This window comes from Sturnus vulgaris, chromosome 28, assembly GCF_052056855.1.
Source record: "Sturnus vulgaris isolate bStuVul1 chromosome 28, bStuVul1.hap1, whole genome shotgun sequence".
Classification (NCBI taxonomy): domain Eukaryota; kingdom Metazoa; phylum Chordata; class Aves; order Passeriformes; family Sturnidae; genus Sturnus; species Sturnus vulgaris.
Window position 1 is genome coordinate 5926357 of NC_142270.1, and position 14494 is coordinate 5940850.

A 14494-nucleotide genomic window follows, 5' to 3' on the forward strand; every position below is an offset into this window, starting at 1 on the left:
AGGTATCTCTTGGACTTTTGGGAATGATGAACGTTGGCCCCATCAGCACCTTCCATCCTTTGCCGTGCTGTTGGGACACACACGGGAGGGGAATCCCCTTCTCTGTGGTGACCCTTGTGGGTCAGGGAAGGAGTGACCGAGGTTTCCAGCTGGGGAGGGGACCTGGCTCTGACAGCCACTCTCCCCCTCCTGTCCCAGCTCCATGCCAGCTCCTCCAGCCCGTGTTTTTGGCGGGCTATTCCCTCCCCCTGTGCACAGACAGGCTCTGTTTGCCATTAGCTTCCCCCTCTGCCCCAGGAGCCGATCCCAGCACTAATTCTCACGCATGTTTCGGGTAAATCTACTTTCTTTCCCGGGATGAATTGTGGTTTCCAAGCACCATTAATCATTTCCCTTTAGAAAACAGCATTGGGGGGCTGGAAACACATTGCTCCTTTATTTACTGGGGGATGACCTGGCACGCTGGCACCCAGCCACAGGGCTGGCGCCTGCGGGACGACGAGGGGCGCGGAGAGAAGCCCTGGGGAGAGCTCCCCTCCCATGCCAGGAACTGCCTCCCCCCGGGATCACCGCCCCAGGACAGACCCCCAGCTCCTGCTCAGGGGCTCACAGAGCGAGGGGATGGCGATGGAGAGGAAAACGCTGGGAATGCCACGTGCTGGAATGCTTCCCCACGAGCCTCCTCCCAGTGGGGCTGCTCCCTGGGAGCCTGGCTGCCCCATGGCGAGGGCAGGAATGACTCCCCACTCTCTGCCTGCCCCACACGCCCCTCCCAAGGACCATGGGTTTGGGTGGGCCCAAGGCAGAGGAAGCCCCCCCTACCCCACTGGCCATGAGGAGGGGGTACTGTGACCACGTGTGAGCAGTTCCTCCCTCCCAGCTCCGGACTGTCAGGGGATGATTAATGGCCAACGCCACAGAGCTGCCTGGGCTGCCAAGTGCTGCATTGTTAGAGCTGACACAGAACGAGCCCGGACAGACTCGAACACAATTCTGCCCCGTAATCGGCAAATAACATTCAATGGACAGAATTCGGGAAGTGCTGCCCCCACACAGCCCCTCTCCCTCCCCCTTCCCTTCCCTTCTAGAGCCAGAGCAGGAAAGGGCTCAGACAAGCACCCTCCCAGCTCCTTCCAGGGATTTCCCTTCCTGGGCTCCACTGCTCCTTTAGGTTTTCAGCGAGGGATGGGATGGGATGGGATGGGATGGGATGGGATGGGATGGGATGGGATGGGATGGGGATAGGAACGGGCTGGAAATGGAGATAGAGGAAGAATTCAGGATAGGGTTGGGGACAGGATAGAAATGGAGATGGAGTCGGGAGTGGGGTGGGGGCAGGACTGGCGAGCAGAGCTTTCCACCCCACAGCTCCAGCTGCACAGGTAACCTTAAACGCCAAAGCAGGAGCACAGGGACAGAGTTTTTCCAGCCTTATTCCCAGCTGTCAGGCCGTGATTAATGGCCAACAGCCTCGGAATTGCCTTTATTGCCAGCCCGGCATTGTTACTTGTGACAGCTAACGAGGGCAGACAGACTTTGCACCGCGCCTTGTGCCAGCCCCGCCGGAGCCTCCCCGAGCCCCGCAGGGCCCGAGCCGGGCACGGCCCGGGTGGGGCTGCCCATGGCTACCCAGCTCTGCCCATGGCTACCCAGCTCTGCCCATGGCTACCCCGGCTCTGCCCATGGCTACCCCGGCTCTGCCCAGGGCTACCCAGCTCTGCCCATGGCTACCCCGGCTCTGCCCAGGGCTACCCAGCTCTGCCCAGGGCTACCCCGGCTCTGCCCAGGGCTACCCAGCTCTGCCCAGGGCTACCCCGGCTCTGCCCATGGCTACCCAGCTCTGCCCAGGGCTACCCAGCTCTGCCCATGGCTACCCCAGCTCTGCCCATGGCTACCCCAGCTCTGCCCAGGGCTACCCCAGCTCTGCCCAGGCCTATCCTGGATCTGCCCCCATCCTGACCCAGGGCCTGCCCGGGTCCCATCCCAGCTCCATCCCCACAAGTCTGGAGCCATGAACACCCAGAGATCCCCAAATTGTCTCACTCAACTCCACAGAAAACCCCACAGAATATTTTTACAGGGGGATGAGGTAGGGATGAAGAAGCTGGAGAGAACTGGGTGCAATAAACCATTTATTCCTACAAAAAGCCCTGTTAAAATCCTGAGCACCGCAGCACAGACACCGCTGAACGTTCCTGGCCTTGGGTCCAGCAGTAATGATTTTTTTTGGCTTTTATTTTTTTTTTTTTAGGATTATTACAAATAATATTTACCTTTGTGCTGGTTCACATCTTGATGCTGTTAAACACGTGGCCGCAGCTGGTTTCCCGCTCAGGGCAGTGATATAGTGCCGGTGTTATGAAGCAAAGCCTCTCCTGCGAGCCAGAACACCCCACATTTAAAAACCTATTACTTTTCAATATTCCATGGACGCATTTTGCTCCAGCTCAGAGCAATTTCCTAGTTTACCCTTATTAAACTGAGAGGGGCTGAGCAGAGGCTCGTGATTTATGAAACACATACTAGATTCATTAAAACCTTTAAAGATTTAATACATTTTATCAAGGCCTTAAATCTGGGCAAACGCCTTTAAAAAAACACCAACTACAGGGTGTTTTTCATCTCTGGCGCCCTTTCACGCTTATTTAAGAGCTGTAAAATTTGGATTGACAAATATCGTGGATATTTCATTCCTTATTCCTAAATGGCGCTGAACCCTCCTGCCAGGTTTGTTATATATAACCTCAGAGATCTATCACGAGTAAAGATCAAATCATTCTCCTTTATTGATATTTTATACATCTCTCACGTGGTTTTTAAGTCTCTTTCCAGGATGACAGGGCCGGATTATTCTGTTTTGCTGGCCCATCCCATTTCCCGTAATTGCCCAAACAAGGCCCGGACAGCGAACAGGGGGGTCCGTGTTGGGGGGGAGGTCAGTGAGGAGATACAAATTTTGTGGCTGATAAAAATAATTGGAAGAGGGGGGAATTGAGGCTGGATATAAGGAGTCAGATCTCCAGGAACAGTTGGATAACGCTGCCAGGGACACGGTGGAATTGTTGGGGTGTCTGTGCAGGGCCTGGAGTCGGACTGGGTGACCCTGGGGGCCTTTTCCAGCTGAGGATCTCCTGTGGGAAATGTGGGAACCGTCCCAGCCCGTGGCAGGGGGTGGAACGGGATGAGTCTCGGTGTTCCTTCCGACACTTTAACATTCCATGGAGCCCCGGGGGCTCCGTACCCCCAAACCCCGCGGGGATGGCGCTGCGGGCAGGGGCGGGTCTCGAACCCGCGACCTCCGGCGCCGCATCCCCGCTCCTCTATCGCCCCCTGGCGGCGGCAGCGCGGTCGCGCGGTGATGACGTCAGTGGCGCGCCGCCGGTGCCGCCGCCGGTGCCGGGCATGGCCCAGCTCGGCGCCATCGCCGCCCTCGCCCTCGGCGTCGCGGCCGCCGCGCTCCTCTCGGCCGTGCACAAGATCGACGAGGGGCACATCGGTGTCTACTACCGGTGAGACGGGCCCGGCGGGGCCGCCCCGCGGGGAGGGAGCCGGGCCCCGGGCAGCCGCCGATGCCGCTCACGGTTCCCCCTCTCTCTCTCCCGTTCCCTCCGCAGCGGCGGCGCGTTGCTGACCTCCACCAGCGGGCCCGGCTTCCACCTCATGCTGCCCTTCATCACGTCCTACAAGTCAGTGCAGGTGCTGCTGGGCCCGGGCCCGGGCGGGGCGAGCACCGGGGGAGCCCGGGTGGTCACACGGGGCTGGGTGGGGCTGTGCCCGGTACCGGGGAGTGGCGGCGCTCGGGACGGTCCCGCTGAACCTTGAGCGAGGGCCCGAGGAAGGTGCCTGCAGGATTTGTGCCTGGGAAATCTCTCTCTTAAGCCTCTTTCCTTCAATCCCCTCCAGACCACGCTGCAGACGGACGAGGTGAAAAATGTCCCGTGTGGCACCAGGTGAGATGTTCAGTTCTTACCCCCCCAGCCCTTCATGCCAGCTGGGAGCTCTTCAGACACTGAACTCTTCTGCAGCCCCCAAACTGGGGGCACTGGGAGGCTCTGCAGGTCCTCTCCAGGACAAGGAGCCCCCAGTGCCTCCATCCCAGGGGCTGGGGGGTTTGGGGTGCGCTGAGGCGGGTCCCACACCCATCCCACCGGAGGAGAGAGTGCCCCTCGGAGCCACTCAGCCTCCAGCAAAGTTCATTTTCTGTTTTCTCCCTTTGCAGCAGAGGAGTGATGATTTATTTCAAACATCGTTTTCCGTTTTCTCTCTTTGCAGTGGGGGAGTGATGATTTATTTCGACAGGATCGAGGTGGTGAATTTCCTCATCCAGAGCGCGGGTGAGTCACAGGTTCTGCCCCGGCCACGCCCCGGGGCTGTGCTGCAGTGACAGGAGGTGCAGAGGCTGTGGCCCAGCTGTGCCCCGAGCACCTGGCAGAGCCCCGAGCTCGGGGTGTCACCTCTGGCCCTGCTCTGCCAGGAATTTGGGGTGTTCATTGTTCCTTGCTTTTACCAGCTGCATTACCCAGCCCCCTGAGCTCTGTGCAGCAGAGATTGGAGTCGTGGGTGTGCAGGGGGAGCCAAGGGGCTGTGAGCACCTGAGGCCTGGGGATGCTTCACAGAGCAGGCACAGATATTGGTGAAGGTGCCATAAAAAGCCAGCAGTACATAAACCTACCCTGCCTAGAGGGTATGAGGGCGAGGAGGGTCCCTCATTTCACAGCCCCTGTGCTGGGACTGAGACCCAGGGTTTTCCCTGGGAGTGCTCAGCCTCCTTTCCCTGCTCCCCTTCCCTCCCTGCTCCATCCCTGCTCTCTCCTCTCCCAGTGTACGACATCGTCAAGAACTACACGGCTGACTACGACAAGGCTCTCATCTTCAACAAGATCCACCACGAGCTGAACCAGTTCTGCAGTGTGCACACGCTGCAGGAGGTTTACATCGAGCTCTTTGGTGAGCAGCCCCTGGGGCTGGTGCTTCTGAGGGTTCTCCCCTGGGCTGTTGGTGCAGAACCCCCAGCTGGTGGCTTTTATCCATGAATCCCGTGTTGGCTCTGCTTGGAGTCGGGGTTGTTAACCAGCTGCCATTCTTCATCCCTGTTTTCTTTTGGAGTTGAGTGTTTCAATATGTTGTAACAATAAACTCCAACCCCAGCCCTGCTCCTAGGCTCCCTGCAGGGAAGGGAGCAGGAATTCTATGGCATTTTCTGTGTGTGCAGCAGCTGTGATGGACTGAATCAGTCACAGGATTGTCTAATCCAGATGGAAAAGCCAGGCTGTGGCTCTCTGCTGTTACAGAGAGGCTGAGCAAGCACTGCTGGCCAGAGGAGCTTTGGGCCATACCCACAAACCAGGAGTGCTGGCAGGAGCTGCTGCCCTTCCCAGTGGGAAACCAGGGACACAGGGCAGGAGAGGCTGAGGAAAAGCTGTGGTTTCCTGGTGGAACTGGCCCAGTGGCTGCCAATGCTGAGTGTTTTGTTTCTGGCTCAGGGCTGACAGGAAATCCTCCCAGCCTTTCAGCACTGCTGGCTGTGGGCACGGAGCTGCTGGGGATGGTGTGGGGGCCCAGCAGGGCAGGATTTGTGCCTGGGAGAGCACGGGGTGTTTGCAGACTCCTGGTCCCTGTTCAAACTGGGCTTTCCAAGGAGCCTGGCTTCCCCTTCCCACACGAGCTGCAGGCCTGGGGCTGGAATCCCCAGTTCCTGCTGGCCCTGGAAGGGTTCCTGGCCCATGGAGGCTCCAGATGTTGGCAGCTGCTGGTGACGGCTGCTTGAAATGGGCTGAAAGCTCCTGCTCTGCACAGAAGGAACTTGTACAAACTCCCTGGGACCCCTGGTCTGAGCTGGCTGGGTCTGGCTCGGGCTCTGCCGTGGGGCACAGCCCCTCTGAGCGGCCTCATGTCACCCTCTGCCCCCACATCTGCCAGCAGGTGCAGGGAACTGATACCAGCTGCTTCCCAAACTCCTGGCTGGGCTTCATTAGGAGCCTGAGTTCCAGATAGGAAACTGGGACCAAAGCAAACACTCCAGGAGTGTGATGTGATCCCTCTTAAGGCCGTTACAGTTTGATTTTCCCTCTGCACTTCCCAGCAGGCCCCAGCTGGAAGCACTGCCCTCCTTGGAGCTTTCATCGGAGCAGGGTTTTAGGCTGTGTTTCCTTTTGAAATCCTCAGCTCCGCTGGAGTTCTGGGACTCCTTGAGCCAAAGAGACATTAGTGATGATTTTTGCAGCCTGTTAAAGTAACTGATGCTGCCATTTCCCATTCCTTTCTTTCCATTTGCTTTGTGTCCTGCTGGCACAGGTGCAGGTCAGACTCAGTCAGGATTTATCTCGTCACTTCAGGATCCAGTTGGGAAGTTCAGTGGGGAACGGGGTTAGAGCACAGATTCCTTGGTTGAAAGGAGCTGTATCTGGCTCAGGAAGATTCCAGACTCCAGGTTATGGGAAACTGGAGGGTTTCCTTTCGTGCCTGCCACATTCCTGTGGTGTGTCCCAAGGGTTGGTGCTGTTGTTGCTGCCTCGGGGTCAGCCCAGCACTTCTACATCCAAGTCCCATTTGTGCTTTCCAGGAATAAGAAATGTGAGCCACCCCAGCTCACTCTGGGTGCTGACAGCAAGCTGCCTTGGGGGATGTTTCATTCCCTTTTCTTTCTTCCCCCAACCAGATCAAATTGATGAAAACCTGAAACTGGCCTTGCAGCAAGACCTAACCACGATGGCCCCTGGATTAATTATACAGGTAATCAGGATTTGATGGAGGTATTGAAGGGGCAGATTGTGAAGAGGGGAAAGTGCTAAAATGGAACAAGAAACTGAGATTTGTTTGGGAAATTGCTTTACAACCCAGGTTTCGTTTAACCTGAGGAGTGGGAGCAGTGTCCTTCTGTCCCCTCACAGTTTGGATGTGCTGAGTTTCTCCTGGAGGTGCTCTGGGTGCTGCTTTGCCCAGGTTACAATCTCCTGTCAAAGGAGACTTTTCAGTGCTGTTTCTCTGTGGGTTTTGGGCCTGGTCTCAGTTTGTGCAGCTCTGGTGGCAGAGGATGCCCCAAGTGCCCAGTGCTGGCCCAGGGGCCACTTGGCTGCTGGCCCATGTTCTCTTGTGTGTCTCTCACCAGGCAGTGCGAGTGACAAAGCCAAACATCCCTGAAACAATCCGGAGGAATTACGAGCTCATGTGAGTGCTGTGTGTTCCCAAAGGATCCACAAGGGCAGATTAACTCGGGACTGGGGGATCCTGGTGCCCTCAGCCTCGGGAGGGGCTGGGCAGGAGCAGCACTGAGCACTGGCTGGGCCCTCACCTGGACCCCTTAGCACAGGAATGATTTGCCCTGGGGCTCCTTCCCCTGGGCACTGGCCCTGTGTTCAGAGCTCTCCTGGAGCTGTGGCTGAGTGGCAGAGGGATGGATTTCACCACTAATCCCCTTGTTTGACTGGGATGGAGAAACTGTTGATTCAACAAGCTGAAGACTTGCAAAGCTTTGGAATAACTTTCTCTGACAGCACTTGACGTGCTGATCCCTTTGCAGTGCCCTGAGCCAGCTGCTCCTGCTCTGCTCAGTTTCCTGAGCCTGCTGCCAGCAGTTTGTCAGCCAGGACAGGATCCTCTCAGCCCTTCTGCTTCCCCAGCTCTGCATGTCACCTTGTGGGCTTGTGATACATCCTGTGTGGTGTGGTCATGGCAGGAGGCCCCAAAGCAGCCTGTGTTCTGTTGCCATTAATGCAGCAGGACGTGTTGAGAGAGACTCAGTGCCAGGGTCTCCTCCCTGATTGGGAGCAGGAGCAGAGTTTTTATTCATGTTCACACTTTTAAAACTCATTAATGTAAGTAAAAACCAGTCAGATAGAAAAGGCACCAGGGCAGCCTGCAGGGGCTGTGTCACAGGGACTCACTGGAAAATCTTCCTGCTATGGAGGGGAGGAAAGAATGCTTGGATTTAAGCAAAAAGCTCTGTGCAGGTACCTGCCCTGACACTGCTGGTCCCACCTGCCCTGGACACGTGCTGGAAGGAGGGAAGAGCCAGCAGCTCGTTCTGGGGATGTGGTGTGAGTCCCACACCAGTGAGCTCCTGGTTTTAACTGTTTTTTTCCTGCTCCCCAGGGAGAGTGAGAAGACAAAGCTGCTGATTGCAGCACAGAAGCAGAAGGTGGTGGAGAAGGAGGCAGAGACAGAGAGGAAGAAAGCCCTGATTGGTGTGTGAGGCTGGGCTGGGACAGGGGACAGGCAGATCCCAGGGAGGGAGGGAGGGATGCACCTGGTTCACCCCGGTACCTTCTCTGATCTGAAACTTTCCCAGAGAAACTCAGGAGTTTTTCAGGTGGGTTCCAGCTTTGTTTTCTGCGGGCTGGACATTGTTCCCACTGTTTATTTCCACCTGAAGTGGGTGATGAGTGAGGATTTTCCAGGGTGAGGCTGCTTCTGGCGTTAGGAAGATGTGTGATGACAGTGTGGGCGTGTTCTTGTTTTCGTTTCAGAGGCAGAAAAGATTGCACAAGTTGCTGAAATAACTTATGGACAGAAAGTGATGGAAAAGGAAACAGAGAAGCGAATTTCAGAGATTGAAGGTGAGGGGGGCTGAGCTTTCCAGTAAGGAAATCCTGAAGCAGTTCACCAGGGAGTTACTGAAGTGCGTGTGGACTGTTCTTCAATCCAGGCTGACCTTCACAAGGGTGAAGTTCCTGACCAGAGGCAGGAATAGGAATTTCTTTGCAGGCTCTGCTTCTTGAAACTCCCTTTCTCAAGGTGCTCTTTGTAGGAGTTTGAACTTCAGGAGATGTTCCCTCACCCATCTGATACAATGCTTTGTCAGAGAAACTCCAGGGTGTGGAGAGGGGTCTGCAGTTCCAGCTCGGGAGTGGCAAGGCTTTTTTTCTCCTTACATTCATTAGAGGTCCTGACAAGCTTTGCAGAAGCCACTGAGGAGCCAATTAAGAGTTTTACAGATCAGCAGCTTCTCATTAAGAAGTTCTTTGCAGAAATACAATGGGGTTTATTTCTTATAACTGCATCAGCAGGTATCAGCCCTCAGTCTGGGTCTGTGCTGGCAGAGGGTTCCCACCTCCTTCTTTTCTCCTGGTGTCCCTGATTGGGACCAACCTCTCCTTTTAGCCAAGAGAGGAAGCTGTGGGCCAGGCCATCCAGCTGTTTACAGGATCTTTAAGTGCAGCAGCTCACAGGGCTCCCTGCTAGGGGAAGTAAACAAATGGTTTATCCAGCTATGCAGCCCTCAGAGCCACACTGTCATGTTGCAATTGTGTGGCTCCATGCCTTGGGAGGAATGGCAGGAGATGGGCAGGATTCCACTCATTTTATCTTTAACGTGCTGGCTGAATACCCATCATTATCACAGGGTGGATGGAGGGGCAGAGGGGAAAAGGAGTGCAGTGCAGAAAGGGGAAGGGTTCCTTTCTTTAAATGTCTGTGCCAGGAGTCAGAAATTTCAGTATCCACAGAATCAGAGCCTTGCAGCAATTCTTGACAGAAGAGAGAAAAGCTCTCCAGCATCTGTGCAAGGGGCAGAGCCTGTAAAGGTGAAAATCTCCTTTTCTGCATGCCAGAAGCTTCATATGCATGTCCCAAATCCCATCTGGGAATCACAGGCACAGAGCTCATCTGCAGAGAGTCTGCTGGGCTGCCCGGGCTGTTCCTGGAGTGCTGGGCAGAGGCTCTGGGTAAATCCCACGTCTGCAGGACAGCAGTTTCAGCATGAGAGTCAGTCCTGGCTCGAGAAGAAAGGCTGAGCTCAGCCCACGTGATGGGGATAATCAAACCCTGATGTTTGTGAAGTTCTTTGAGCTCTGCAGTTGCAGATGCAATTTACTTTTTAATGCTCTCGTCCTGCAGCCCTTTAGCTGTGAATTGAGCTCCCATTTCTGGGTTTCCCATTTTGTTCCCTTCTATCCTGTGTAGTTTAGATGTGGCACTGGCCACTTTCTGAAGAGCTACCAGCTGCAAACAGTGCTAACATGGCTGGAAATAAAAATGTGACTCAGAGCATGTGTTTGCTTCCAGATGCTGCGTTTCTTGCACGAGAGAAGGCGAGAGCTGATGCTGAGTGTTACACTGCAATGAAAGTGGCTGAGGCCAACAAGGTACTGTGCTTTTCTTTGTGGTGCCTCAGAGCAGGGCCCCTGGCACCAGGCTGTAGGGAAACACAGCACAAGAGCAGGCAGGGATCGTGGTTTAAGTCAAAGAAACAAAACAAGGCCATCTCTCAGCAAAGCTTTCATCTGAAACGATTAGTCAACAATTAGATCCTTATTTGCAAGTTCATTTTGCTCTCTGGACAGATCAGTGTCAGGGTATGTGAAATCTCTGCTCTGCCAGGTGCTCACAGGGCCGTGACTCTCTGTGGAATGTCACTTCCAGTGCTGCCCCTTCACACTGTTTGTGATGAGAAATGTGGTTTCATTCCAGTCTCAAGTTGGCAGGCAGTCAGAGCAGGGAGATCTCCAGGGTGACAGGCAGGGGTGGAATAAACCACAGTGCAGGGAAAGAACAAATGGAGCTGATCTCACACACCCTGGAAGAGCCTCGGTACTGCAGAAGTGAAAAGAACAAAAAATCCAACCTGGAAACAGAAAAATTACACGGGAAGAATTGCCAGGTGTGTTCCTGCCTACAGCAAGTTCCCAGGACATCCCAGCAGGAAGTTTCAGTTCTGTGCTGGGCAGAGAAGGGGCAGAGGGCCAGGGTGTTTGTCACAGGTTTTGTGCCAGTTGTTCTGTCCTCTCTGCTCCAATGCCATTATCCTGAAGGAGTGAGATCCTCTCACCCACGCTCTTAGATCTGCTCCCTGGAAAAGAGCCAGGGATATTTCCCTCCTCAGCAGCTCTCATTGCAGGGGTTGCAGTGAGTGATGTGCCCTCGAGCATCTCCATCACGTTTGGGTTGTGTTTCCCCATCCCTTTTCATTCTGCCTTTAGTCCCTGGATGTAGAGCTGCACTGAGCCCTGGCTCTGGGCACTGCCTGTTCTCCCTGTGCAGGGCTGGCTGTGCCTGCTGGGTTTGTGGGAAGGATGTGCCTCGTGTGCTCGTGGCAGGAATTTCCTTTGCCCAAGCTGTGCTGACCCGTTTTCTCTCCGTGCAGCTCAAGTTAACCCCCGAGTACTTGCAGCTGATGAAGTACAAGGCAATAGCAGCCAACAGCAAGATCTACTTTGGCAAAGATATTCCCAACATGTTCATGGACTCTGCAGGGAGCCAGAGCAAATCTGCAGAGGGACTGGCAGAAGGAATCCAGGAGGAGGACGGGGCAGGAGCCAGCGAGGACACAAAACTACTCCATAGCATCAACTGAAAAGAAAGATTTCTACTCATTTTATATAAAAAAATCATGAACTGGGAAATTCCTTTTCGTTTTCCCCCTTTCCCGTGCTGAAAGAGATGAATCAGATTTAATCCTTTCAATCTTTTGTATGACAATTAGACACAAGGATTTTGGTATTTATGGGGTGGGTTTTCTGGTAATTTCTAAGCTCCAGGTGTGTTCTGTAGCTGCACGTCCCCAGCTCTTGGTCACACAGACCAAGGATTTGGGAGAGGCTGTCAGGGCTGTCAGCTGGGTGGGAACCTAATTTGGGATTGAGGTGGTTCATAGCAGTTGCAGGTAAAGAAATGTTGAGGTTTTGAAGGGAGGGGAATTGCTGCTACAACTTGTTTTGGGTTTATTTCTTATTGAAAATTCAAGTACTTTATTTCAATCCCCTCTGAAAATAAGGTGCTAGATTTTGTACACTACAGGTGGCTGCTGAGCCCACAGGAGGTGACCCCACGAGGGACAGAGGCTCAGCTGGAATCCTGCAGGTTCCCACTCACGGGGGGATCAAAGCCTTAGACCACGTCACGCGGGGAGTGACCCAAGCTCTTCATTTTCTATGTCCTAACTCTGCTTTGTTTTCCATTTGTCATTTTTTGTAGGGCACAGGAGAGTTTTCCCAGCAGTTCAGCTGCTGGGGGAGGGCGTGGGCAACGTCCTGGAGTGCAGAGCTGGGTGGGATTTTCAGTGAAACGATGGAGATTGTCATAGAAAACCAGGGAGGAAAGAATTTTTGTCTCAGGGACCCTGACTTTACAAAAGGCCTTTCTGGGGAGGAGCTGCTGGAGTGACCAGACAGTTTTTCAGCTTGTTATCTGTTCTGTGGGAGCAACTGGATCTCAGAGTTTACAGTGTCTGACTAGAAAAAGGACCTTCAGGTGAGCTGAAGTGAGCAGAGCTGAGCTGCTGTGGGGCTGAATGGACCTGGTGGAAGGAAGATTTCCCACTGGCCAAGGACAAACCAGGATCCTGAAAGGTCACAGGGCACAGAAAAGCAGCTCTTCCTGAGCACCCAAAGATAGACTCCCCTTTTTCTCTGAGAACAATGTACCAGAATGTTCTTTCCCCTCCAGAGAGCTGATCAGTTCCTCACATCCCACATGCAAGGAGGGAACAAGGCTTTGTTTTCCACACATGCAAAATTTGAGGATAAAAGTTCAGGCCTAGAGAGAACATTTTTTTTTTTTCCCTACTTATTCCATCTGCATTTGGCAGCAAAGCCTGGTGATGAATTGCTGATATAATTTGAAGCCAGCATCCTCTTGTGAGATGATGCCAGTGCTCAGTGTCAGAGACCAGCCTGGTGCATTCACAGACTCGTGCCCCAAATTCTTGCTCCCAGTAGCCCTGGTGTCACCCTTCAGTGTTCAAACCATCAACCTGTGTTCTCTAAGAGAGCTCAGATGAATCTCAGCTGCTTGCTCCAGGGTTTTTACAGCAGTTCTCTCTTCCCTGTTGATGCTTGAAAATGCAAATTTTTCAGTTAGAAATAATTGAATAAATAATCTTCAATAATTAGAAATTAAGCATCAGTTTCTGCTGGAGAAAAGTCCCATCCTCTTTGGATTTCTTGAAAAATAGGAGCTAAGGGAAGTCTCATGTCCAGACCTACATCAGACCCACAGTAGTCAACAGCATCCTCAGGGAGGCTGTGATATTCCTGACTCAAAAATAAGTCTGTGCAGGCAGATTTGAACAGGGAAGAGCAGAAGTTTAGCTGTGAGGATGAGCTCATTTGAGATTGTTCTATGTTCGTGCTCGAGGTTTTCAGCAGCAGCTAACACCTTTTACACAAGTATTTTTCACTAATGAAAGGACCCAACTAAGCCAAAGTGGTATTATAAAAGCTTTTTTTTATGTGTGATTTCACAGCAAGACAATAGCTTGGGATAAAGAGCTCTTAATGATTTTTTTTAATTAACACCCTGACTGCTGAAGTATTAATGTAATTTAGTTAAGTTGTACTAAGAGTAAAAAAGCAAAAGCAAAGTTGAGAGTCTATCAGTCTTCACAAGCCAAGATGTGTCGTCGTGTCTTCATTCAGGTTTCTTCACTCTAAAATGTCCTGAATTTTCCAGAGTGGATCCATCTCTCCATGTAAACCTTTGTTCCCTCTGTCTGTTTAACAGGCAAGTTGTCCTGTTTCTCTAATCTTGAGATGAAGATCTGAACTTTAAACCCACTCTGTAGCAAAGGGAACAGAGGTTTGTGGCACTGCTGATAGCTGAGGCATGGAAATGCTCTGCCAGTGCAGTCTTTGATCTTATATACTGAATTCAAAGCCTTTTTATTTTGGTATTTGCTATGACAATAAAATGGCCTTCAATTTTAGAGTCTTGCCATTTTCATGTCAGGGTTTGTAGATGAACTTTAATGTCGTGTGTTTGCAGGGGAGGATTTTCCAGAGGCGGTGCTCGGTGGGACTGGGGAGCTGTGGGGTGCTGGTTCTCCCTTCCCAGTGAGGAGGAGGAAGGTGGGAGAAGGGTCAGAGGTGTCCAAGGAATCCCGTGTCTGTCAGCCCTTGCTTTGCTGTGGGATGAGCAAAACACAGGAACCAGACTGGAGCAGCAAACACCTCGGACTTGGTAAAGTTCGCAGAAAATCCTTGTCATGTTTTACCAGACAAAGGGCAGGAACCTTCTGGGTGTTTTTACCCAGCTGTGTAAACACTGAATGTGCAGAGGGACAGTGAAGTTCTGCACATTAAGACAAATATTTGAGTTAATGGGTTCCAGCCGGCGCTTTCCCATTCCTCCCCTCGGAGCTCGTCCATAAAGCCGGGCATTGTCCCGGCCCCTGCAGCTGCTGTCCAGGCGCTCCCCGCACCTCACACTGGGCCTGCAGCACAGGCTCTGTTCCCTGCCTTGTTTTGATGACGCTTTTTCCCCGCAATAATTGAAATTCACACCCTGGGGGACGGCTCCTCATGCAGGGATAACAACCTAATTGTTGGGGGTGGGCGTGGAGGGTGGTCGGGACTGGAACAGTCGGGTGGGCTGGGTGGCAGCGCTCGCTCCTGTTACTCGGGGCACTGAAAGATTTGGATCTGTCACCAAAACCCAGAGATGGGGACAAGCCGGGGAGCCCCGGCCGGGCACCGCTGTCCCCATGGGCCGCCATGGCCACCGCGACCTTCCCAAGATGGCGGCGCCGCGCCCCGCCCCGCGCTCCCATTGGCCGGCGGCG

General features: G+C 53.4%; 1 protein-coding gene across 1 annotated transcript; it reads left to right on the forward strand.

The window, feature by feature from the left end:
- The first annotated feature begins 3371 nt into the window (after positions 1-3371).
- Positions 3372-13639, forward strand: ERLIN2 (ER lipid raft associated 2). The gene is made up of 11 exons (XM_014890863.2): positions 3372-3509; positions 3615-3696; positions 3904-3950; positions 4273-4334; positions 4822-4947; positions 6659-6732; positions 7109-7167; positions 8092-8183; positions 8466-8555; positions 10003-10082; positions 11081-13639. Exons 1-11 carry the CDS (start codon positions 3403-3405, stop codon positions 11288-11290), a joined length of 1029 nt encoding a protein of 342 aa, XP_014746349.1. The 5' UTR covers positions 3372-3402; the 3' UTR covers positions 11291-13639.
- Positions 13640-14494: the final 855 nt, after the last annotated feature.